This window comes from Myxine glutinosa, chromosome 2 (assembly GCF_964187855.1).
Source record: "Myxine glutinosa chromosome 2, kmMyxGlut1.1, whole genome shotgun sequence".
NCBI lineage: Eukaryota > Metazoa > Chordata > Myxini > Myxiniformes > Myxinidae > Myxine > Myxine glutinosa.
The window spans coordinates 104,692,005-104,719,273 of record NC_136262.1 but is presented as its reverse complement, the minus strand read 5'-3'; the positions used below and the strand labels follow the sequence as shown (position 1 = coordinate 104,719,273).

Genomic DNA, 27,269 nt, shown 5'->3' with positions numbered 1-27,269 from the left:
TATTCTTCTTCATTGTGTAAGGCTCATAAACTTGCCCACTGTTCCCGATGGACACTGTGGGATCTTTAACATCTCCCAACTAATACTGGCAGACACTTGGGTTAACGTCCATCTGATGAACGTCGCACATTGTGATGCAAACTTTGAGATTGAAGATCTGCTGGTGCTTTAGACAGAAAAGTACAGGTGAGTGGAACTGACATCAATTTCACGGAATTAGAAGGTGAACATTCGCAATTCATTGCCTCTGTTATCCATGGGCCCACATTGTTCTGTGAACAATGTCAGGATAAATGCGAAAGCTGAAATTGGCAAAACAAATGAAAGAACTAAACAGAAAAGGCAGTGCAGAACCAAAAACATTCTGTTACTGCAAGAAACTCATCGACATCCTTGGGAACTGGCCTGTAATGGCTCCTCATGCATACATACATGCACACATATGTTAAGGCTCATGGAGGAGCTCTAAACTAGAATGGATCAGGATGTAACCGAACAAAAGGAACAGTAGAAAGAGAGGGAGGGGCGGGGGGAATGATACACCAACAGCAGGCAGGGTTGATGCACAAAAGTAGAGGAAGACCTGGGCAACTAAGTTATGTGGGGAAGAAGGACTACAGGAGGACACACAGAGCGAATAAGATGGATGCAGAAGAACACTCTCATGAAGGAAAACCTGGAAACTTGGAAAAAGAGGAGCTTGGGGAGGATTTACAGGGTAGAAAAGATCCCATCGACTCAGCTTCATCATGAGAGATTCCAATAATCTTGAAAGCCTTGGCTTCCATGACGTCAAACTATGCAAGATGTTGGGCAGGTGAGCCAGCCCAGAGAGGAGAGCAGTACTCCATAAAGCTGAGGATGAAAGCTTTGTAGGTGGATATGAGCTTAGGGCCAAGGAAAGACTTTTGTACGACGGAGGACTTTGTACCCAGTCGACAACTGGCTTTGGAGGACAACTTAGAAGTGTGTTTGCCCACTGAACTTCTTTCAAGAGGATTGTTGAGAAAGTAGATGGGATGCTTTGCCAGATGGTCCTGAGAGTGTGAGATTCGTTAGGATTTTAAGATATATTCCAAGTGTTTGATCAGCTCGTTATTCGATCAATGTCTGCAGAGAGTGAAGATGCTATTTCCTGCCTATCTGAAGGATGATGGATGTTACGGCAGAAGGTTGAGTCATCAGTGAAGAGATAAGGAGGATTTTCCAGAGAGTCAAAGTGATTATTAATGAACATTAGGATTAGCATTGGGTCTAGCACACTACCTTTGGGCACTCCAGCCTTGACAAGGGAGAGGAGATTAAAGGATTTAGTTGAGAGCCACACGTTGGCTACGAGAGAAGAGGAAGTTAGTAAGCCATGTGCGGAGTTGGCAAGGCATTCCATAGGTGGAGAGTTTGGAGAGCGAGGTGGATGTGCCAGACTATCAGATGCTCGAGCTAGGTCGAGAGAGCTAGACGTACCTGATCTCATGTCTGACATTGAGGGCCTCCATCCTCCATCCATCCTTTTCTGTATTGGTTGCACAATGATGTCATCGGCAGTCCATGAAGAAGGAGAAACAGTGGCTTTCTGGTACCAGGTTCCTTCATAGCCAGATGCCATACTCTGCTCTGAGATGCTGTCCTCTAAATCTGAAGATACCTGTTGTGAAATTGTCCAGCTCCTATCCACCTACAATGTGTTTTTGTGTTGGGGTTTGTGTGTCCTTGTCTGCGCCACGTGTTCTTGTGAACCTCATTCGGGTTTGTTTTCATTTCCTCCCTTTCCTCTTTTCCTGTTCATTAATTGCCTTCCTCGTTACCTTGCTGCCCCACTGCATTGCCTTTTTCCTTCCTGTCACCCTGCTCTTCCATGAGCCTCAATTTCAGTGGAGTGGAAGCAGTTGAAGTGGAAGCAGTTCAGTGTGAATGAGGCACATTTGTACATATGCACCTAAAACCCTTGTTAGTTGATAAACCACAAAGTTATATTGTATTCCTAGAACATCAATTGAGAGTTCTTCATTTGAAAGTAAGAATGCGTTGTGGAGACTCACCTACAGAGGGCAGGCTCTCGCTGTCACATTCCAGTTCATCCAACTCATCGATAGATGCTGAAACATTGGAGTTGGCGCCCAAATGGGAGAGTAGACCTGTGGTTGCCCGAGGAGAACCCAACACCCTCCCACCAGGGGAGGAGTTGGAAGATGAGGAAGAAGAGGAGCTGGAGACTGTAGAACAAGGCCTCTGGGCTTGAGGTTCTGACTGTGAGCGCACAAGGGGTAAGCCTGAAAGGTACAAGTTACAGTTGCAATGAGAACAAATTATTATTATTGTTGTCATAATAACACTTTTTTTTATTGCTATATGTGATACAATAATCGTCTAAAAAGGTCACACAACAAAATGGTAACAATAGTCCAACACGAAAGCATCTGAAAATGCAAAGCCCGTCCGCATCTATTTGTATTCAGGCGTCTTCTTCTTTGTCCGTGTGGTCAAAATAACGAAAACAGTTTTTAAAAAAAAATACAAAATGAAAATTGCTGATTTTATGCAACCTTGACCTTTGACCTTTTGATCTAAAAAAAAACAATCGGCTTGTAGCTTTTGATTGGTGAACCAATTCAGTGACCCAATATGCAAATTCTTTAAATTTCAGGTCAATCAGATGAAATTTTATGATTTTATGTGATGCTGACCTTTAACCTTTTGACCTTTTGACAAAATTGTACATTTGTCTTCTTCATATTATCATAAAAAAAGCTTTGTTGAAAATTTGATGACAAAGCTCAAATGGTAAATTGAAATTTTAGGTTAATTGAATAAAAATTGATGATTTTATGTGATGCTGACCTCTGATCTTTTGAACTTTTGACAAAATTATTAATTTGCCTCCTCCATATTATTAACGCACAGGTTGTAAACCTGGTGCGTTATAGCGTTTGCCTGGGAATTTCTGTCTCTCCAAAAGTGAAGCTCCGTTTCTGTCGCTCAGATGTGTAGCCAGTTTCTGTCGCTCAGATGTGTAAACATGACGTCATCAAATCTATATTTAGGCTAACCATGGGCTACCCCTTTGGCTGGTACGCGGCCGCTCGCTAGTACATAATATAGGATATATTTGTTATATGTTATGTTATAGGATATATAGGATATATGTTATATGATATAGGATATATATAGGATAGGTTATAGGATATATATGTTATAGGATAGGAATATAGGACCCAAATGACCCAGAGGACCCAAATGACCCAGAGGACCCAAATGACCCAGAGGACCCAAATGACCCAGAGGACCCAAATGACCCAGAGGACCCAAATGACCCAGAGGACCCAAATGACCCAGAGGACCCAAATGACCCAAATGACCCAGAGGACCCAAATGACCCAGAGGACCCAAATGACCCAGAGGACCCAAATGACCCAGAGGACCCAAATGACCCAGAGGACCCAAATGACCCAGAGGACCCAAATGACCCAGAGGACCCAAATGACCCAGAGGACCCAAATGACCCAGAGGACCCAAATGACCCAGAGGACCCAAATGACCCAGAGGACCCAGAGGACCCAAATGACCCAGAGGACCCAGAGGACCCAAATGACCCAGAGGACCCAGAGGACCCAAATGACCCAGAGGCCCCAAATGACCCAGAGGACCCAAATGACCCAGAGGACCCAAATGACCCAGAGGACCCAAATGACCCAGAGGACCCAAATGACCCAGAGGACCCAGAGGACCCAAATGACCCAGAGGACCCAAATGACCCAGAGGACCCAAATGACCCAGAGGACCCAAATGACCCAGAGGACCCAAATGACCCAAATGACCCAGAGGACCCAAATGACCCAGAGGACCCAAATGACCCAGAGGACCCAAATGACCCAGAGGACCCAAATGACCCAGAGGACCCAAATGACCCAGAGGACCCAAATGACCCAGAGGACCCAAATGACCCAGAGGACCCAAATGACCCAGAGGACCCAAATGACCCAAATGACCCAGAGGACCCAAATGACCCAGAGGACCCAAATGACCCAGGGGACCCAAATGACCCAGAGGACCCAAATGACCCAGAGGACCCAAATGACCCAGAGGACCCAAATGACCCAGAGGACCCAAATGACCCAGAGGACCCAAATGACCCAGAGGACCCAAATGACCCAGAGGACCCAAATGACCCAGAGGACCCAAATGACCCAGAGGACCCAAATGACCCAGAGGACCCAGAGGACCCAGAGGACCCAAATGACCCAGAGGACCCAAATGACCCAAATGACTCAGAGGACCCAGAGGACCCAAATGACCCAGAGGACCCAAATGACCCAGAGGACCCAAATGACCCAGAGGACCCAAATGACCCAAATGACCCAGAGGACCCAGAGGACCCAAATGACCCAGAGGACCCAAATGACCCAGAGGACCCAAATGACCCAGAGGACCCAAATGACCCAGAGGACCCAAATGACCCAGAGGACCCAAATTCTATGTATGTTTCTATGATGATGTATGTTTTGGTGAAAGTACATAATGTGAATACTAGTAGCAATTTTACAAAAACCATGGCATAATTTCAAATCTTGACCCGAGATGATAATTATGCTACATCATAATTTCCATGTGCCAACCTGGGCGGAATCCAAGTGGATTCACTTGTTATAATAAGGCTCTATTGAGAATTTGATGACAATAGCTCAAATTTTAAAAAAGTTACAACTCAGACACACACACACACACACACACACACACACACACACACACACAGATGGACAAACACACAGACAGAAACACAGAAGCGATTACAAAATCCCATCTCCTGCTGTGCATGGGACAGGCTAATAAAGGCCAATAGGAACACTCCCGGTGGGAAGACTGTGCGTATTATGCCATCCTGTTTGTACTTCCGGGGGAATGAATCTATCTGTAAGGACGGATTCTTCACTAGTACATTTAAAAACTAGAACGGGCACTCGGTAGAGCGCATACCTTCGCCGCAGCTACTGTTCTGTACTTGGCATGGGAGTGTAGGGAACAGAACAACAAAAATACGATTTTGACCTTTTCGTGACCTTGACCTTGACCTTTGACCCGATTGCTCCCAAAATCTAATCAAATGTGTCCCGTATAATAACCAATCATCCCACCAAATTTCATGCAATTCGGTTGAATACTTTTTGAGTTATGCGAATAACATACACACACACACACACACAGACATACAAATAAATACACAGCGATCAAAACATAACCTTCCGCTTTTGCGAAGGTAATAAACGATGGAAGTTGTGCTTTCTTGGACTAATGTGAGCGTCTCTCTCACTCGTCCATATAACCTTTTGAACAGCCCATGTAATACAGGAGAAGAAGAATGAGAGCTCCACAATTTTTTTGGGATACATAGTTCGTGGCTCGTGGAATCGTGGAAGAGGCTCGTGGAAGAGCTCGAACGAGTACAGTGAACGGATCAGGACGCAGAGGACTAATGGAACAGTAGAGAGAGAGAGGGGGGAGGGGGGGGACCAACAGCACAGATGAAGGCCAAGACAGAGAGAAGACAACCAATGGGTGTGGGGAGGAATGGGGGTAGGAGAGGATGCCATGGGGTGGACAATATGGACATAGAAAGAAACTCTCACGAGTGGAAACTGGAAATTTGGAAGAAGAAGGCATTTGGGTGAGGGGAAAGGGGTTAACGAGGGTAGAAAAGATCATGGTTTTGGATTGGGGATGATCTGAGGTGGTGAAGAACAGTTGTCTTGAAGACCCGGAGGGAAGAATGAGATTGAAGAGTATGTGGAAGCTGGTAACACAGGCAGGAAAAAAGAGGAATAAATGATTGGAGATAAACAATGATCGTGGATTTAGATCGTTTCATCAGAAGAGGGTTGATTGTGGACCAGGTGCACCCTGCAAAAACCTGGGGGGTGGGTTGAGGGGAGAAGCACAGAAAGAGCGGAGGGTGAAAGACCAGAAAGGAAGAGGTAAAAGACAGAGAGACCACCGACCTGTTTGCAATGGCAAAGTGATTTGACTCGGTTTCATTGTGGGAGATTACAACAATCTTGAAGGACTTGGCTTCCGTGATGTCTAGCTGAGCAATATGTGAGGCAGGAGCACCAGCCCAGAGGGGAGAGCAGTACTCCATCAAGCTGTGAATGAAAGCTTTGTAGGTGGATTGGAGTTCAGATTTACAGTGACGGACTTTGTACAGTGGAGGATGTCCATTCGGTGGCTGGCTTTAGAGGCCAACTGTGAAATGTGGCTTGCCCAAGAAAGATAAGCATACACACACACACACATATATCTATATATGTATTACAGAAAGTGCAAAAAATTAAATAAATAGCTGTTGAAATACATTTGTCTCGGTTACCTCTGTCAGTGCTGGTGCAGTTGACTCGGTGGTCACCTGCAGTAGGTTCCTCAGGCTGAAGGTCTAAAAGGGGCTTCGTCCCCACCCCCAAGCAGAGCATCTCTGTTCTTCGCAGTTCTGCAGTGGTGATGTACAAATCAGAAAATGGAGCAGAATGCACCGACAGCTAATGGAAAGAAGTGTTGTTGTTATATTCTACTGCTTTGTGAGATACCTTGCCCTGTCATAGGATGACGATGATATTGTTGATTTGATTATAAATTCAGCTTTGTTAAAAAAAGAAATTCCTGTCGTTTCCGTAATTTCAATTTTGAACCTCTTTCTTAGAAATGAGGTTTGTAAAACTTCCGCAACATGCGTTGGAACGCAACTGGTACGCTGCTGCGTACATATGGTATTGGTAAAATACCGATCAAAGCACTAGATATGGCTAGACTCCATGTAATGCTTTCAGGACAACTCACCTCTATTACTTTCTGCCTGTTCCCACAGGATATTAGCAATATCTCGTGTCCAGGCCCGCTTGACTGTGGTAGACGGTGCCTGCAGAATGACAATGTCACCTTGCCGACGCTTTGGGCCCCATAGCTCAAAGCAAAGGCCTGAATCTCCCACACTCTCTGTGAGGCCTATATCAGCCATCTGTACACAAGTAAAAAGAGACCAGGTGTAAAACTTCAATTTTGATTTCTGCAACCGTCTTTAAATATAAGGCGCTTCACGTGTGACCTGGAATTTTGTTTACATTAGACAAAGTATGTATGTATATTCATAGCAAGGTGCAAATTGGATCATGTGATTAAGATTGGGTTACTTAGAGCTTCATAAACTATCAAGAACATTGATGTTTAAAACTGTAGCAAACATTTACCCAGGAGTGCACCATGGCAATTGCCCTACGGGCTACACCGTACAAAGTGTTACATAATTTTTGAAGGGCCTGACATTGGGGTTAAGCAATCCATGACCGTGTGACGAATCAGCTTGTTCTGATATAACCGTGGGGAGGGTGACATGGATAAGAGGTGTGGTCGAGTTAATTTTTTGAAGAGTGCATTAAATGCACGTTTCCCAATCAGTCCGTTAATCGATTTTGTCGCAGATTGTGACCATAGTGCGCAGCCATTCTTGTTTTTCTATGAATTTCTAGATGTACACACACATAGATAGTTGCCTTGTGTGTAGGGGAGGGGGTGGGTGAGGAGGGAGGTATTTATTCTCGCCCATGACCTGACCCTGGGTACTCCCAGCACATATGCAAAACTTGGTGGAGATTAGCCTCACGGTATGGAATTGTATATAGATCAAAGACAACGCACACACACACACACACACACACACACACACACACACACACACACACACACACACACTCTTTCTTGTATATATAGATGTTTGACGGAATTTGTTCTTGTCGTGTTTAATAACTTGGTAACGCTCAGATGGACAGACCGGCATAAATGAGGACGACAGTCCTCTTAAAGAAGTTCAGCCACTCAAACTTTTGGACTTCACTACTAGCCATGATCTTTCTTGGACAAACCCCATATCTAAGTTGGATTCCAAAGGCAGCCGCACAATTGGGAATCCTCTGTCATGCAATGTCTTTCCTTGGCACATCTAAACTTTTATCTCATTATAAGGACTTCATACACATTGAAATCTCCGCAATGACAATTTCCTATGGGCCTATCGCTTTCACATCACAGAAAGGTTGGTGGTCTCTGTCCTCTACCACATGCTTTCTGGTCTCGCACCCTCTCCCCTTTCCATTCTCTGCCCCATCCCCCACCCACCACCTAGGTTTCTGCAGGATTCACATGGTCTGTCAGTTACCTCCTCCTGTTGAAACTCCCAAAATCCAGGCTCACTGTGGAACTCTTATCTCGCCAATAGAACCAACCTCTTCAGTTATTTAATCTCATTCTTCTCTTCGAGGCAACTGTTCACAACAATCTTAGGTCATCCCCCACCCATACCCATTATCTTTTCTACCCTCATTAACCCTGCCCAAGTTCAACACTTTCTATGTTTCCAGATTATCAGGTATTCCTCCCTCACCCTCTTCTTTGAGTTTTTTTTTTGTTCCATTTCTGCTTCTTCCTCATTTTTCCTTCCATTTCTGTGATTGAGCATTTGTAACTATCTCGAAACTTCTCCTCCACCCTCCGCTTGCTTCCCCATGTCCTTTCTTTTTCCCGTGCCCCTTCTATTTCATCCCTAGACCCTGCTGTCTGTGTGTTCCTCTGGCCCCTCCTTCTGCTGTTCTTTTTGTTATGTCACGTCCTGATCCATTCCGTGCCTTAGCCCCTCCATGAGCCTAGGCTATGTATTCAAAAACATATCTGCAGAGCAACTATTTGAGTAAAGACAGACCAATTAACCCAAGACCCTTATGCATTGTTGATATTACTTTGGTGAATAAAAGTTTTAATGTCACTTTACACCACACAACACAATTTTGATATCTCAATTGTAGCAATAACGAAGACATTTATTGTTGCCCAACCTTGTAGCTGTGTTTGTAGATGAAGCTCTCTGGTCCAGTGCTTGAGCGGCTTGGCTTGCTGAAGAGTACCAGATGGCGGAAAAGGAAAACTCTGCGGGTACCCCTGCGCCGCCCGTTCCAGATAAGGAACTCGTCTTGACGCAATAGATCCCCCTGGTCTTGAAGTCGAATCTGCCAAATGCATTGATTCATGAGTGTGCGGTAGTATGTTTATTGGAACAAAATTTGAATGCGTGATGAACGTTGCTAAACAAAATGAAACGGCAAAACATGTCAGTGAAACTGATCCACAAATAAACACACACAGGGTATCTTTTAAAGGTGAGCCATTAATTTGATATTTTCATTGACTTCTGGGCTGTTTCCACGACAGGAAAGTGAGTCAAAAGCAACTACCGCATCTGCCCTGGCAATATACCTGTGGTGGTGCTATTAGAAGGGATTTTCTATTTGTTTAGGGGTAATTTGGCTGGCACTGCAATTTACATGTAGGCCAGATCAGTTGGGGGCAGAAAGATTACCTTCTCCCTGAAAGTCATTAGTGAACCAACTGGTTTTTTTTTACCAACCATCTGATGGTGATATACTGCAGCTCACTTCATCCCAATGAAAACGAGGGCGAAGTTGATGGCGCGCCATCGCAAATCGCCACGCTTCCCAACTAAAGCAAAGTTGAAAGATGGCAAAAAGTTCCACCAGGAATCTCAATATCAAATTTTGAGTAAAATTTTTTTTTTTTCTGTTTTAACCTCTGTGACCCGAAGTCCCCCACCCCATGGGGCATGAACCGGGGGTCAAATCCTAAAACTCGTTAATATTTCTAAAATCGCCCAATGTTGATTGCATATTTAAAGTTCCATTTAAAAAAGTTTAACGAAGTGCCCGTAATCGCATTTTTCGTTTTTGCCCTTTGACCCTTCCTCAAGGGGGTGGGGCCAAATGATACTGCTCCTGCAGCTTCTTGCCATGTGGTGATCATAACTACCAAGTTTGGTGAATTTCTGCACAACCATTTAGGAGGAGATAGGGGGACAAACAAACAGACAGACGGAGCCGATTAGAATATCTCCACCATTTTTTTTTTTTTAAGCATGGGTTAATAATTATATTATTATTCATTCTGTGTTGGATTGAAGTTAGATGGTCATATCTTGTGCTGCAATACTGCACCTTGCATTTAGTTGGAGTCCAAATGGAGTTAGTCTGGATAACTATGGAATACCTCTCCTCTCCAATAGGGGCCAATGCACCCATCTTGCGGCCCAAAACGAACAACCACTATTAATCCCATCTAACATTCCAACAAGGCAGCAAGGAGAAGAAAGACTTATTTGGGGAGGAAGGAGAGAGGGGCACAGAGAAGGTGTGAGGAGAAGAGTTGTAGCAGTTTGATTTGGCAAATTTCCTGAAGGAATCCTGGAATGTACTTGGAGGGTCACGCTGTGATGAAAGGAAAATTTACAGCCTGCTCAGTGTGCTGGAAACAGTTCTCAGAAAACAAATAAAAGGCTGGAATGCACGTTTGCAGTCTATAAACAGAAAGAAAGTGATGAAAGTAAAGGACATTGCGATATCGCAGTTATTATAACAAGTCAGAGATGTTTATACTCACAGAACAATTGCGAAGAGCTTCCATTGCTAAAAGGTCGTTTCCATGTCGAAGATGAAAACGTAAGAGCTCAAGCGCATCCTCCATGTCCTTGAGCTCCTGCTCCGATGCCTGAGAAGAGCAGACCCTGTTTTGCCGGCCATTTCCCTGTACTGCACTACGTCCCCCTGTAGTGTCACCTTCACCATTCACACCTCCGTCGCTCAAACTTCGGCTTGGCCACGGAACAGCAATGGCACGTGTCGCTCCAATCTCCAAGGGTGCTCCACGAATCACCACTGCTCCACCTGGACTTCTGCTTCCCACTGATTCTTCGATGCTGGATGCAGGCTCCCGTCGACACTCCCGTATCATGTCCTTGAGTAGAACAGCATATTTGCTTAGTCGCTGGATGGGTTTCACGAGGTAGGAGGCCAGCTCCATCTTATCCCCAAGCTCCGTCTGCTTCTTCTGCAGGTCAAGCAGATGGAAAAAAGTTAAAGAATGATAACTACGTAAACATAATGTCGATTCACACGAGAGCTGCAGTGGAAGTGGAAGGACAATTAACATGTCATTCATTTATTCATTCAACAAAAACAGCAAAGCAACACCATGATGGTAACAATGAGATTGAAATACTACAACGATAGCAAAACTATAGCAACGCATGGTAAAGCAATATCAATTTTTGTACAAAAAGAAGACTTCAAACTTCCTTCGATACTTTGAAAGAATCTTTCCGAGAAAAAAAGAAGAGGAGGATAAAACAAAAGAGTGGTTGAAATAAGCATGAGGAAGTGATGTAAATAAGTCGAACTGATCAATATACCTTGAAGAACTCATTGCCATGGCTGGCCATAAGTGCATCTGATTGAGGCTTATTCTTCATGTACTCTGTGTACATTTGAAAACTTTTCTTCTGCACAAAAAAGGAAGAGAGGGGATGAAAGTGACATAGGAACTATGTACAGTAAGATAAGGTAATGGAATGAAGAGTAATGATCGTGTGTGTGTGTGTTTGACTTTGAAAACACTCGCTCCTCCATTGATTTTCAGATGTACACACACATACATACATAAACACACACATATATATATATATATATATATATATATATATATATATATATATATATATATATATATATATATATATATATATATATATATATATATATACACACAAACAAACATACATAAAAACAAATACATACATACAATCAAATAATTGCCTTATTTAATACTAGAGGGGTTACTCGACGATGCCAGGGATGAGGGGCCCAGGGGGCGGTATCCGGCACTGCCCAGCTACCTGAGCTTTTCCCGGCGGTGGCTTCGGAACTTGTTGGACATTGAAAAAGCTATGGACTTATAGGCCTCATGGTGGTAGCCTTTTTCCTTTGGGCCGGCAGCAGCACCACCTGACCCCACATCCCAATTTACACGTTATAACAGCCTTTGGTGGCCTCCAAACGGACATCAAGGCCAAGGCGTGGTAGTTTGAAACCATGCCAAGATTCTGAAGTGCAGACATCCAAATGTTGGGGCCTCTAGGTGATATGGTTAGGCCGTGAAAGAATGACGTACGAATGCACCAACACTTGAAAATAAGGGGGTTTATGTGTGTATAGGATATGTACACCCCCCTAAGCTCCTGGAGGGAATTAGTTGATATTTGGTGGTTGTACTTGTGGTGTGCCCGGGCATGTTTTAGGCATTAAAAAATTCATAGTCAAAGGGATTCTGGAGAGGGAGGGGGAAAGAGCGATGACACACGTTCTCCATGTGAATGCGTATCATGTAGCATGTGTATCGTATCGCTCCTGGTGGGAGAGTGTATTACAAGTCCAAGTGGTTTACAGCACTATAGTAGTATCTCTCCATGAAAAGTTATAAAATCGAAAACTACTTTTCCAATTTACATACGAGCTCTGTATGTTCCCAAACCACAGGACGAAATAAGTTGAAAATTGTTGGTTATACTCTGCGTGCGCATGAGAACGTTCTACCAAGTTGGGATGGCCAGTGGCCACCTCCATCTTCGGTTTTTCCTCTTCGGTTAAGTTGGGAAATTATCCTAAGAAGTGAGTGAATTATCATACCTGCTAATGAACTCCTGTACCGATGGACAGAATAACTTGAAAACTGGATGTTATCGCTGAAAAACTTTTACTCACGGAGGTTGTGCAAATCATTCTAAAATACACCAATTCTTTGTGTTAAAGTATAATGAAAACTATAATCATAGATGTGGGAGAATGCATAGAAACATACATGTCTGTTTGTTTGTTTGTGTGAAGAATTGCATTGAAACTTGATCATTGTACGCGGAGTACGCATAGGAATGTTCTTCCAATTTGGGATGGCCACTTCCTACTTAGCGTTGCCACTCCTGTAGGGTGTGGGTGTTTCTAGTTATATATAACATTTGAGGATCAGCAATCTTCCTCGAATATCTTTTCATGCCAGGTTGGGATTCCAATGGTTCCTTAAATAACTGGAGTCGTTTATGTGCCAACATTCGACCAAACACTCACATGCTTTAAGAAGCAGCGGCCGATAAGCTGAGGTCGAGTTTGGCATGCCTCGAGATCAGGCAAGAGAGAGCCCCCATGAAAACCAGCCAGAGCAGGAAGGCAGCTGAACAGTGTATCCTTTTGACTCTGAAGGACTGATGGCAATGAGGGTTTCTCGAGTTGAGGAAGGTAGTGTCGGATGACATATGTTAGGGCGCGGATGTACTTGCGCTCAGTCGAGAGTAGCTCGGAGAACAGGTGATCCAACTTGCCACTGTAAGAAGAAAGCCCAAACAGGAAAAAAAAGTACCAAAGTTTCAGGGCCTTTAAAGTTTTATAGTCCGACACAACTGCACTATTAAATATAACACTTTCTGATTGTACAAAGTAACAACTAAAATAACCTGTTCCGTGACTTGGTGTTCCCATTGGGAGGCAGGCTTTGAGAGATGCCCAGGTTTGGGTGATTGGCAGGAGGGAGGACGACTCCAGTACCCCCTGAATTTGCTGTTGTTACACCAACCTCTAGACCTTTGATATACACACCTGTGTTTCCAGGCCGACAAAGTGGAAGCGCATCTGGACAACACATAAGTAAACGTTAATTGTCACACTGGCTGGTTATTTTGTCCGAACAGTGAAATATATTTTTTTAAATTGATATTTATGTGCATACCTTGCAACTCTATCCTGCTGGAGTTGACCCCATTTGGTGTAAGTGGTTGGCAAGCTCCAGCCCGACTATCTTTGAACCATGACGTGGCTGGAGAGCAGGGTACGGATGCAATGGTCGGGCTGAGAGACGATGTTGACTGCTCTGACTTCAAGCTCACGTTTGCGGAATGAGAGCTGCTCACATGCGGCAAATGTATCTGGTGATTGTCTGATGCAGGTAATACCTGGCTATCTGTTTTGTCGGTTAGCTCATGCACTGGGCCGCAACTGGAATCCTAGAACACAAGGAATGTGAACGATTAGACAAAGGCATTAACTTCAAGAGGATGGGATCAGTTGACAGTTAACCTCGATGCTTAAATGCTTTTCTTAAGGATAAAGACCAAAGTGCCTGATAAGCGTCTCAAAGCTATACATAATGCACCCTGGGCCCAAAGGTTAAAATGCATCGTCATACAAGGTGCATTTGTTGTTCCACCATTAATGGATTAATCAGCAAAAAAAAAGAAGTTTATATTAAATACATTAAAATAAGTCCTATGGCTGAAGCATATAAGCGTCACATGCTGAAGCCCGAGCTTCGCAATCTCCGAGTGTAATGGTTTGAAAATTACATAAATCTGTTAATGACAAAAGGTACAAAGCTAGAAAAGGTACAAAAGGTACAAAAGGTTCAAAAGGTACAAAAAGGTACAAAGTGTAGATATGAGAAATAGAGAAAAGAAAAACTAGAAAGCATCTGAAAATGCAAAGCCCGTCCGCGGTCATTTGTATTCCGACGTCTTCTACCGTATGCTCAAATAACAAAAACGGTTCAAAAAAATATATGAAAATGTATGATTTTATGCAGCCTTGACTTTTGAGCATTAGATCTAAAAAACAATCGGCTCCTAGCTTTTGATTAGTGAACCAATTCTGTGACCTAATATGCAAATTGTTAAAATTTCAGGTCAATTGGACGAAAATTGACAATTAGAGGCAACTGTAAAACCTTTAACCTTTTGAACAAAAAAACAAAAAACAATCGACTCCTACATTTTGATTAGTAAACCAATTTGGTGACCCGGCATGCAAATGCTTCAAATTTCAGGTCAATCGGGTGAAAATTGGCCATTTTGTGCAACCTTGACCTTTGACCTTTTTACCTAAAAACAAAGCAAAAAACAATCAGCTTCTAGCTTTTGATTGGTGAACCATTCTGTGACCCAATATGCAAAGTCTTAAAATTTCAGGTCAATTGGATGAAAATTGACGATGTTATGTGATGCTGACCTCTAACCTTTTGGCCTTTTGACAAAATTATTAATTTTCCTTCTCTGTATTATCATAACTAGGGCATGCCCGTACTATATCTATATCTAAAATTATATCCCCCCCCCTCTATTTACATGAAATGGTTTGGTCCAAAGCGAACGGCTTGCGAGTACGGTGACAATCCCCCCCCTCTATTTACATGAAATGGTTTGGTCCAAAGCGAACGGCTTGCGGAGTTTGGTAAAGAAATCGCCATAGCATGCACAAACGCGCAGGAAAGCGAAAGAATCGCAAATTAGTTTTAATTAGTTTTAAAACATCGTTTAACGCCAACATAGCGGCAACATAGTTTGCCAACATGAAATAAATGAATACGCTCTCAAATGTGCCGTCCGAGGCAGAGTCTGTTCGCCACGTTCGGCACACGTGATAGCTCGCTGCTCTCTGATTGGTTGAATCGTTTTTTGGACATAGCTCGGTAACTACTTCTCCGATTAATATGAAACCTTGAAAAGGCACATCCTCGGGTCCCCAGCAATATACCTGGCAAGTTTAAAGTATATCGGACCCGTGGTTGTCGAGAAACAGCGGTCACAGACATACAGACATACAAACATACAAACATACAAACATACACACAGAGATTACTGGAATTATAGATAGATAAAGCTTTGGTGAAAATTTGATGACAGTAGCTCCAATGGTAAAAAGTTACGGCACGGACACACACACGGACACGCGCACACACACACACACACACACACACACACACACACACGTAGGTGATTACAAAACCCCGTCACCTGATGTGCAGGGGAGGGCTGATAATAAAGACCAATAAAGCCAAATGTGTTTCACAAGTTCATCGACATAATGATTCAATTGACCCATTACAAGGATGGATAATTCCATATAAGAAACCTTGACCAAAATGAACCATAGATCCAGGGAAGAGACCGGTCATGTCCTACCTTTAGCATGTTCGATTTGCTTCCCAACTCCTGCAGAGTCTGCAGCCTCTGATTGGATGCCCGCACCAAGTCGTGCACTTTCTCTTCCACCTGCTCGAACATTTTGGTCACGGTATCCAGGGCAGCTCTGTCACAATGAGACCACAAAGGTGAAAATCAAATCGGGTCGACATTTGCAAGTCCACCAAAGGGATCGGTCAGGCCGGAAGGATGATCCACTTTGATCGGATGTGGATATAAAAGGTCCAGATGTGGATGAGAATAATCAGGAAAAACCCAATGCAAACTGAAAGCCAATTTGTCTGGGTGTTATTGTTGGATGGGTATCGATGCTTATGGAGTAAGACTGATTATTTTTATTTGAACAATTACTTTGAGGATGTCAGTGGTTCTGTTTAACCTGCTTTAATTGCTTGTTACTTCCACCACTGAAGGTGGATGGAGGCTATGTTTTCACCCTTATCTGTCTGTTTATCTGTTTGTCCGTTTGTCCGTTTGAGAACAAGATATCTCAAAAAGTTTGGACAGATTCAGACAAAATTTGGCAGTGAGGTAGCGTATGTGACAAGGACTAAACTATTAGATTTTGGTGAAGATATGGATCCAGATCTGGATCTGAGAATTTTAAAGTGATTCTTCACGATTGAGTGACAGGGCTAGAAAACGATATATAGTAGGATATCTCAAAAAGTTAAGGATATATTTGGACAAAAGTTGGTGGAGAGGTTGGGTGTCTGACAAGGACGAATTGATTCAATTTTGGTGAAGATCCGGATATGGATTCGAAAACAAGAATTATTTAATTTTTTAAGTGATTCTTCACCATTGAGAGATCGGGCAAAAAGCGATTATATAACATATTTTAAAAGATTGTGGACAAGTTATGACCAAACTTGGGGGATGTGTTGGTCAGGTGACAAGAACAAGCCGATTAGATTTTGGTTGAGGTCAGAATCCAGATCCGGCCTATCATTGGGATACAAAATGTAAACTGTTCAGCCTTGCGGTGCTATGCGCTCTACCGAGTGCCGTTCTAGTTTTTGTACACCGCACCTTTCCTCTGCCATCTCCAGGCATTGCAAATCGTCACTGCTGGGCACCGAAGGGGGCTCGGCAGTGACACACGCTGAAAGGGAGTACTCAGTTTTCACTCTGGTTGTTTTCTTGTTTTCTTTCTTGTTTGTTTGTTTGTCCGGGCGATATCTCAGCCATCCTTTGAGCTAGGAAGCTGAAATTTCGGCACAATAGTGAGCAAGTCCTTTGTCAAAAACAGTATTTTTTATTTTTTGATTAATCAATTAATTGAGGAGTTATTTAATTATTAGCGATTAATTAAGTGCTTATTTAATTAATCAAATTTCCTTTCTCTTCTGACCATGAACTCAGGCACCTTTTGAGTTAGGAAGCTGATATTTGGACATACCAATGACCAGGTGATTTGGCTGCAAAGGATATTTTTGATTTATTAATTAATCAATTAATCGATTAATTATTTAATTATTCGATTAATGACAATTTTATTTATTTATTTTAAGTTACAGATTCTGATGAAATGGTGGTGGTTTGTGTGTTCTATGACCGAATTGATTAAGAATTTAATTTTTTAATCATTACTATTTATTTATTTTCATTATTAATCATTTATTTATTTTCTTTCTCATCTGGCCAATATCTCAGGCACCTTTTGAGCTCGGAAGCTAATATTTGGACATGAGTGACCAAGTGATGTGGCTATCAAGGATATTTTTGATTGATTAATCAATTAATCAATTAATCGATTAATTATTTAATTATTCGATTAATTACTAAAAAAAAAATTAAAAAATTTCAGTTACAGATTCTGATGAAATGGTGGTGGTTTATGTGTTCTGTGACCGAATTGATTAATAATTTAATTTTTTAATGATTATTATTTATTTATTTTCATTATTAATCATTTCTTTATTTTCTTTCTCATTTGGCCAATATCTCAGGCATCTTTTGAGCTGGGAAGCTAATATTTGGACATGACAGTGACCAAGTGATGTGGCTATCAAGGATATTTTTGATTTATTGATTAATCATTTAATCGATTAATTATTTATTGATTAATCAATTAATTATTAAATTTTTTATTAATGACTTATTTAATTAAATTTCTAAAAGATACATCCTCAAATGAAGCACTAGTGGTTTAGTTATGCTATTAGCCAATTGATTAATAAAATATTTTGTGATAATGTTTTATTGATTTTAATTATACAATTAATCGATCAATTAGCGTACACCTCTCCCTCCCAATGCAGCCTCTATTAGTCCGTGGGCTGAGTAGGGTTTACATGCACCCCCCCCCCCCCCCCCCCACAACTTAACTTCCCGGGTATGTCCATGTACCCCCCACCCTAGGGGTTAGGAAAAACCATGTTAACAGAAAAAAACTCATTCCCTCATAGTTTGACCTCTGGTGACCTCATTAGTGACCTCATTTGCATATAACACATATCATTGTAAAGAGTGTCCCAGGACAAACATTTTGAGGGGTCATATGCAACCATAGGATGACGAGGTAAAAAGTTATGGCCATTTGAATTTCGCCTACCCCTAATTTTCAGAAATCACTGACACAGGGGGGGTAACATCAAAATATGCGTGGGAGGTACCTTGGGAATGAGGTTTTTTTCTGTTAACATGGTTTTTCCTAACCCCTAGGGTGGGGGGGGGGGTACATGGACATACCCGGGAAGTTAAGTTGTGGGGGGGGGTGCATGTAAACCCTACTCAGCCCACGGACTATATGAGCTGCACTGCGGTATTGCCGGGCGCCAGAGGCACCCCGGCAATCCCGCCCTGTAGGATATTTAATTATTTGGCAAGGGGGTGGTGTACTTTGAATGTATCTGTACTTGTTAGTGTTGTTTTCAGGAAATTACACTTTAACGGAACATCACACAAGCTGTAAGCAAAGGTGGTTCATTAATACATAAAGCTTTTGTAAATGCCCAAGCACTGATTTCTGTAAAAAGAGAAACTAGTAAACTTATGCTGGCAAGTTTAAACACATATTTTTTTTTTACCGTTTGTCAAGGGCAGTAAACGGTCATTCAAATGTAAATATTTAAGCACCCTTTATCAACAACTTTTTATAGCCTTATATAGCAACACTACGATTGAAATAATTATGTGGGGCATTTAAAAAGCTCTATGAATGAGACACGAGCTAAAATTATCAGAATACACCAAAGAGAAAAAGAAGAAGAGTGTGTGTTTGGACATGCCAATGACCAGGTGATTTGGCTGCAAAGGCTATTTTTGATTTATTAATTAATCAATTAATCAATTAATCGATTAATTATTTAATTATTCGATTAATGACTTTAAAATGATTTTTTTTTAAGTTACAGATTCTGATGAAATGGTGGTGGTTTATGTGTTCTATGACTGAATTGATTAATAATTTAATTTTTTAATGATTATTATTTATTTATTTTCATTATTAATCATTTATTTATTTTCTTTCTCATTTGGCCTTTATTTATTTTCATCCCACATAGTGGGGTCACTTTTCTGGGACCCCGTAACTATTTGGCGAAGAACTAAGTTTGAAGGTGGATTTGGGTACTTTAAGACATTACCTTTAAAATGAGGTCCCGTGTCCCTCGCGAAACGATGGGGAAATCCCGCTAGGGGGCTTTTTCCAAGATGGCCGCCATTAACATATACGTAATATCGGTTTGGCCTACGTTTGGCCGCCCCCCCCCCCCCCCCGGTGTACAGGCTTCGATGTCTGTCGGCACGCCAAATTTCAGCTTTCCTCGACACCCGCACGGTACTGAACATTAATATGAGTCAGTCAGCGGTTAGAAAGAGCTTTATATATAAGATATATGCTGACGATTCAGAAAACAACCATTAGACTAGTTTCATGGAAACTGCTCAAAGGAACTTACCAAGGTATCAAGCTGATTTCAATTAATTTAATAATCACGTGTCTATAGTATCATGAATAGGAACAGCCATGATCACCATCTATGTGTTGTAACACGAGGTTCCACTTGAAAGGAATTTAAGGAGCTGTAGTTTATAATTACATCGGCAGCATAAGGTGAAGGAACGTAAAATCTGTTTTAATATTCAATTTGTTTAAGTTTGAAATCATCGTATCAACCGATGAATAAGTTGTGAACATTTCCATAGCTGAAAATGCATCCTGTGACAGTGTGACATGTCACTTCTCCCTTGCAGGACTTATCGAGCCTCAACGTCCCTTAAACCTGCTCCTACTGATTAACACTGGACCACTTGATGTTAAGGCCCCAGAGAATATCACACATCTGCCACTTCGGAATTACCAATTTCTTATTGCAATTTATAATTAACGCAAAGTGTAAAAAATATCGAACTAAAAACACCTTAAATGTCCAAAGGCTTAATTTGGGGTGATTAAATATAGCACTAACTCACACCTCTGCTGGAAATCTATTAGGATATAGTCACAGGGGTACAGCAAGAAACAGGATTAGAAAGAGAGAATATGAATTAGTACACAAAGGAGGCATTCTTATGGTGGGTGGTTCGTGTGCAGCCCCCCCGGCTGCTGGTTGCATCATTTTCAGTGGGCGCGTCTGCCGCTGATGCAATGCCTCTCTATAACCAGGTATCTAGGTACTCATTTCGTCGGCCTCGGAAGGATAACAGGCTGAGTCAACCCCACCTAGGAGTTAATTGCAAAGGGATTCGAACTCAGGACCTTCGGATCCCAAGCCCGCCACCCTAACCATTATGCCAGGTATATTCTATTTGACTCTCACTAAAGGTGGACGGAGGCTATGTTTTCACCCCTGTCTGTTCAATTTTCATCATGCCGGTCTGCCTCGTTTGTTTCTTTGTACGATTGTCTGGAGTGCGATAACTCGCGAATGCTTTCAGCCATCTTCGTCAAACTTCACCAGAGGATTCCGAAGGAAAAACAAAAGGGAGCCTGCCAATGTTATTTGACTATATAGGTCAAAGGTCAAGGTTCTCTCATTTGTCCGGGCAATATCTCAGGCATCTTTTGATTTTGGAAGCTGATATTTGGACATGACAGTGACTAAGTGCTGTGGCTAAAAAGGATATTTTTGATTTATTGATGAATCGATTAATCGATTAATTATTTAATTTTTCGATTAAGTACTTAATTTCGATTAAGATTAAGTACTTAATTTTCAAAAGGTTACATATACGGATGAAGCAGTGGTGGTTTTGATATGCTTTTAGCCAATTTAAACCAATTTTAGCCAAAAAAATAAAAAAAAGATTAAGAAATTAATTCTTTTTCGATTATTATTTATTTATTTTAATTACACAATTAATCAATCAATTATTGTTTCTCTCGATTTTCGTCACACGTGTCAGGCTACTGTTTGTTTATTTGTGAAGAGGCTATCTCAAAAAGTTGTGGACAGATTCAGACGAAATTTGGTGGAGAGGTTGCGTGCGACAAAGACGAAATGATTAGAGTTTGGTGAAGGTCTGGATCCAGATTTGGATCTGAGAATTTTTGTTAAGTGATTCTTCACATTTGAGAGATAGGGCAAAAGAAAAAAACGGTATATAGCACGATATCTCAAAAAGTTGTGGAAGACTTGGGACAAAACTAGGTAGATGAGTGGGGTAAGCGACAAGAACAAGCAGATTAAATTTTGGTTCAGGTCCGAATCCAGATCCGACCTATCAGTGGGATACAAAACATAAACTGTTCAGCCTGGTGGAGGTGTGCTCTCTACCAAGTGGTGTTCGAGTTTTTCCATTCATTAGTAAATCGAGTAAGAAAAATATTTTCCCATGAGTTACATTAACTTGCGCGTCAAAGCGAAAAAGTTGGCACTTCTTGGACTATAGCACCTCAATTCTGAGAAGGCATTTTTGAATTCCCCTCGTATGTTGATAAATTGCATCCTAAAGGGTTACCGGCAATCGAGTGAAACGATAGCTGGGCTGCGCTTGACCCTGGCTAACAAGGCCCCACCATCCCGCTGTAGGTCACACAGACGTGTATCGGCAAGCACTTGGCCCATTGTGCCACGCAGTTGCCTGTCCTGTAGCCAAGCATCCTGGAAAAGGGGAACGAGGGAAGAGAGGGAAGAGAGATAGAGAGGGAGATCTCAACATTGAATGGCAATGCAAGCCGTTTCAATTCCCTTAACAATTCCCTAATCCTTGTACTTGAGTAGTTTGGAACAAGCATGTAAAATTGTTTAAAAGTCACTGATAGAGTCAAGTCAATATTTAGGCAAATGAGTGATATTCGATCTGCATATTTGGGATACATTCTCCGTTCCATATGGTGCCAAGGATAGAATTACAAATGCATGCAGCTAAGCCTTAACAGCTTAAGGTTGTGATTTTGCCACAAATACAGCTGAATATTAAAAGTTTAAAAGCAGCATTGCAACTTTCTTTTTAATTGTATGAAAGAGGGTGGTGTTAGGACAACATCGGCTTGTGAAATATAGAAGCACGTGTAAATATAATTCAGTGGAAACTGCATTCTTCTTGTCGTTGAAGAATAAATTCTTCCTTGTTGCACACCCAACCTGTCCAAGTTTCGTCCAAATCCGTATGCAAGTTTTTGAGATATAGAAATAGTGCTATATATCGTTTTTGCCCCATCAAGAGGATGAAGTTTATAGCTCGGTTGGGATTCAAACGCAGGCGAGACAGCTTCGAAGAGAGTATGCATATTTTTACGCCATCCTGCCTGCCCTACTACTACTACTTCTTAATTTAAGGGCCCCAATTAATCCCACATTATTGTGGGATCAGCAAAAGAGGGTAATCAGCATCTGGGTCTCAGTATAAGACATGACCTGGGTCTCGTATCTGCCATGATCTTTCCTGGGAAAACCACATTTCCAAGCAAAGCCAGTCGTCGACTGGGCATCCTCCGTCGTGCGAAGTCCTTTCTGGGCACTTCTGAGCTCCTCGCCACATACAAGGCTTTCATCCGCAGCTCAATGGAGTTCTGCTCTCCCCTCTGGGCTGGTGCTCCTGCCTCACACCTAGCTCGACTTCACGCTGTTGAAACCAAAGCTTTCAGAATCATTGGAATCTCCCGCGATGAAGCTGATTCTGAGGGCCTTTAACTTGCTCACCATAGACAGGTTGGTGGTCTTTCTGTCTTGTACTAACTCCTCTCTAGCCTAACTCCCCAGCTCTGTCTGTGCTCTGTCCCCCAAATATTCCTACAGGTCGCACAAGATCTGCCAGCAATCCTCTTCTGATGAAACTGCCAAAATCAAGACTCTCTGCTCACCTTCACTCTTTCATTCCTCTTTTTTCCTGCCTCTGGAACAAACCCCCATGCTCTCTTCAATCCCACTCCTCCCTCCAGGTCTTCAAAACAGCTGTCCACCACCATCTCCCCCATCCAAAACCTTGATCTTTTCTACCCCCATTAATACATACCAAATCCACCTTTTTCCAATTCCGACTTCTTTCCTGTAATTTCTAATAGTGTTCACTTGTTTTATACCATACACCCTCTCCTCCTCCTCTTCCTCCCCCTCCCCCAGCCCTCTCCCTTCCACAGATCTACTGATGTCTCTGTTCTCTACTGTTTTGCTTGTATGCTTCCCTCTTTCTCCCCCTCTTGTCTTCCGCTACCTTTATTATATGTTTGATGTGCGTTTCTGTTTATGGTTTTATGTGTTAGCTCTTACACGAGCCTCGACTTTGTATACAAAAAAAAAAAAAAAAAAAAATCCTTCACGTACTGGTTGGTCAGGCAATCCACTTGCTTTCGACTGGAGCGAACTTGGGCAGGAACTTGCAATTTTTTCAGGATGCCAGCGATAACTCACCTTCTCTTTGAAAAAGATACCATGGGATCTTTAACATTCACCAACTAATGTTCGCAGACTGCACACCCGGCTTAACGTCCATCTGAGGAACAGGCGCACTTTCTAATGCAATGTCCTGCCTGCGGAACACCAATCTGACAGTTTTATAATCAGGCCGGGAATGGAGGTCAGACTGGACCACTCAAAAGTAAGTGCACAACTTGTGCACCATCGTTGTATACCGGCAAAAACCCACAGCAAGTGGGATTTGGAATTCTAGCAATACAGACCATCAGCTCAAATGGGAACGCTAAACAGGCCAACCTGATTAGTATGAAGCGTTCAACTAGTTGACTGCATGTGAACGTCTGTGAATTGGAGGGTTAGAGTTCAAATTCCATTCATTCCAAAGTTCTTGTCTCCTGCGGAGTCCGCTGCCTGGTCTGTGCTGTATATAGTCAACTGGGGCTCTGTGCCAAAGGATCTATACCAAAATAGTGCTGTGCTCCGCTGAACCACAGTGATGACAAACTGGTGAAGTTCCTTTATTATATTGGAGGGAGAAGCAAATGTTTGAGATGTAAGAAAATAGAAGAAGATAATCCACTGATACCCCAAGGCACACAGACACTTACGGTGACTCCCATTTTATATTTACACTTATTACAGCTTTTTCTTCCTGATGATTAATATACTTATTCCATTTCTATATCTCATCTATGTTCTTGTTGTCTCTTTCTTTATCTTCAAGCTGTGCCCTCCTTGTTCTACTCCCCACCTCGACCTCACACAATCTACTTGCACCTATCACCGAAATCTCCTTTAATATCGGGAAAAAACCTCTACCATATCCCCATGTAAGTTTTTCATGTAAATAACCGTCTTATCTAATCTCTCATAGCTAAGACTTGCCAACACTGTAGGGCTTTCCTTGATTCTTTGCTTCAAAGTTGAATCCATTATAATGCAGCTACTTCTTTTCTATAATACCGGTAGTGAACCAGACTCTTAGCGCAGACGGTAGTTGAATAACATGTTTTATATAATATGTTACAGACCAATAATAGTTTATTGACAGTCAATATTTTCAATTTTTTAAATTCCAGAAACTTTTTTTTTTTACTGCAAAGAACAATATTATGAATTCGTTTTATGTTCCCAGGGATCAAACGTTCCGTCTTTTTTATTTTCAAGTGGAAAATTGCAATTCTCATGGCATTATTATTACACCGTTGTGAAGGCCTAGTCGAGTGCTCGGGCTCGACTTGATGACTTCCTAGTGCTAGGGCCGTAATGACGTCCCAGATGTAACACCGTCTTACTACACCTCCATCTCATGGATACTACCGTCATCCCGGCGCATAGCTTCTGGCACTCAGCTCGTTGCCTACGGATGTCAGATAATCTGAAAGAGCCAGACAGAGACAGCGGTATAGTTCTGCCGAAGCACACCAGAGCGCCGCCCCGGCACCTCAATTCATGCTACGCAAAGATTAACTCCACCGCAGTTTTAAAAAAACATCCCTGTTCACGATCGGTTGTGTTATTGTGTTTTGTGTGCTTTCTTGGGCAACTAATCGGGATCAACGCTTGATTGCTTGATCAAAGCGTGAAATTTTCCCACTTATATTGATTGGTTATCTCTATATAATTCCAGCAATCTGTGTGTGTGTGTGTGTGTGTGTGTCTGTATGCGACCGCTGTTTCTCGACAACTACCGGTCCGATTTACTTGAAACTTGCCAGGTATATTGCTGGGGACCCGAGGATGTGCCTTTTCAAGGTTTGAAATTAATCGGACAAGTGGTTCCCAAGGTATGGTCACCGTACTCGCAAGCCGTTCGCTTTGGCTTTGCGAATGGACCAAACCATTTCATGTAAATAGAGGGGGGGGTTCTGTGGTCGTTACTGCCACGTGGTTTCAAAGTTTTTTTTTGTTGTTGTTGTTTGCACGCATGTTTTTTTGCACGCACGTACGGGCAAGCACGTACGTGCGGGCACGCCCTAGTTTATAATAATGTTCATTTGTATAAATGCTTCACTACACGCCCAGTGGTGTTTATAATAGCGGTCATGGATTTGTCCGCTCATTGGCGAAAGACCTCGTGAGCGGGCCATTCGTACTCCGATGGTTGGCAGCGAGTGCCCCGGAAGCATTGGTGGAAAAAGAGTGGCAATCATGTGTGTGGGAAAATTGCATGCTCAGTCAGGGTCGCCCAGATAGCTCAAATGGCAGAGCACTGGTACGGTTTTCTAGAGGACCTGGGTTCGATTCCTGGTCTGGGTGTGTAATTTTCCTGCATATATTGATTAGTTATTTATAATCCTGTTTATATATATGAAGATTCGATCATATATATATCAGTTACTATGCAATTACATACCATCAGTGGTGAACCGCCATGAAGGTATCGCATCCAGCTATCGCTGTACCTTAATGGGAGTGATAAGTACCATCTGCCACATGGCACATTATCTCTGGTATCCACTCATTATATGGAATCGCCTGGATGCAGCCGGGAGCAACTAATCCAAACATATCTTCAGTTCTCCAGCTTTCAATGAGCGCACGTAATGACGTCACTGCCATGTACGTACGCTCTGCCTGTCAAGCTCTCATCAGCTCATCATCAGCCGAAGGTGCACGCCAATGCCGCCCTGAAGGCACCTGGTGCCTTGAGAGCTTGACAGGCAGAGCGTATGTACATGGCAGTGACGTCATTACGTGCGCTCATTGAAAGCTGGAGAACTGAAGATATATTTGGATATATATATATACCCATATATATCTGTGATTGAAGCAGACCTACGCATAATCCTAGCACTTCTTGCTTTCAGTTAAACCCTTTTTATAATGTAACCGAAAAATCTATTTATTTTACTTACCGCCAAAAAAACCTCAACTTTCCTGCAAACATTGGTCTTTTTCCAAGCAATTTACTCGAGTCCCTCACTGGGTCTCATCTGAAAATTTAAATTCCTTAATCTTCCCACCGATGTTCAGGTAACTTATATAAACTACAAATATCAATCGACCCAGAACTGACCCATGCAGTACTCCGCTACCTACTATGAGGGTACTCTACATATCGACACACCTGTTCTTACACTATTTGTTCTTACAATCTCCTTAAGTTCTTATTCCAACTTTCTCTCAGCTTAGACCTTTGTGGAACCTTGTCAGAAGCTATCCAAAAAACTAGCTATGTTCATTCTACTGCACAACCACTCTCCATCCAACTACTTATATCTTCAAATAATTAAAGTAATTAACAAAACACAATTTACCTTCCGTGCACCTGTGCTGACTAGCCTTAACAATATGAGCCAAAGCTTATACAGATGAACTATTGGGGAGAAGGTGGTGAAGGGAAAGGTGTGTGAGATATAAGATGGCAGTCTGGTCAAACCTCCACTGAGAGCGGTTTGGGAGATTCCTTTATGTTTGTCATTGCTGATTGCAGGACCGACAGAGCTTCCTTACATGCCGACTTCAAGGCCTGCAGCTTCTGTTGGTACAAGCACAGCAGCACAGCAGAAGTGACTGTTTCCCTGAGACAAACAGTAACTGAACAAACGAACGACTTCAAAACTTTT

General features: G+C 42.2%; 1 protein-coding gene across 2 annotated transcripts in view; it reads right to left on the bottom strand.

Moving 5' to 3' along the window:
* Nucleotides 1–27,269, bottom strand: part of LOC137421474 (puratrophin-1) — a 137,836-nt gene that overhangs the window by 13,915 nt on the left and 96,652 nt on the right. For both annotated transcript variants that reach the window (XM_068107585.2, XM_068107586.2), the window contains exons 9-20: nucleotides 27,083–27,181; nucleotides 21,803–21,945; nucleotides 15,875–16,001; nucleotides 13,651–13,924; nucleotides 13,379–13,553; nucleotides 12,996–13,248; nucleotides 11,288–11,377; nucleotides 10,480–10,926; nucleotides 8,868–9,038; nucleotides 6,823–7,000; nucleotides 6,359–6,475; nucleotides 2,040–2,270 (exon numbers count right to left, since the gene is read on the bottom strand). In XM_068107585.2, the coding sequence (XP_067963686.2) occupies nucleotides 2,040–2,270; nucleotides 6,359–6,475; nucleotides 6,823–7,000; nucleotides 8,868–9,038; nucleotides 10,480–10,926; nucleotides 11,288–11,377; nucleotides 12,996–13,248; nucleotides 13,379–13,553; nucleotides 13,651–13,924; nucleotides 15,875–16,001; nucleotides 21,803–21,945; nucleotides 27,083–27,181 (2,305 nt within the window). The remainder of the gene's footprint in view (nucleotides 1–2,039; nucleotides 2,271–6,358; nucleotides 6,476–6,822; nucleotides 7,001–8,867; nucleotides 9,039–10,479; nucleotides 10,927–11,287; nucleotides 11,378–12,995; nucleotides 13,249–13,378; nucleotides 13,554–13,650; nucleotides 13,925–15,874; nucleotides 16,002–21,802; nucleotides 21,946–27,082; nucleotides 27,182–27,269) is intronic.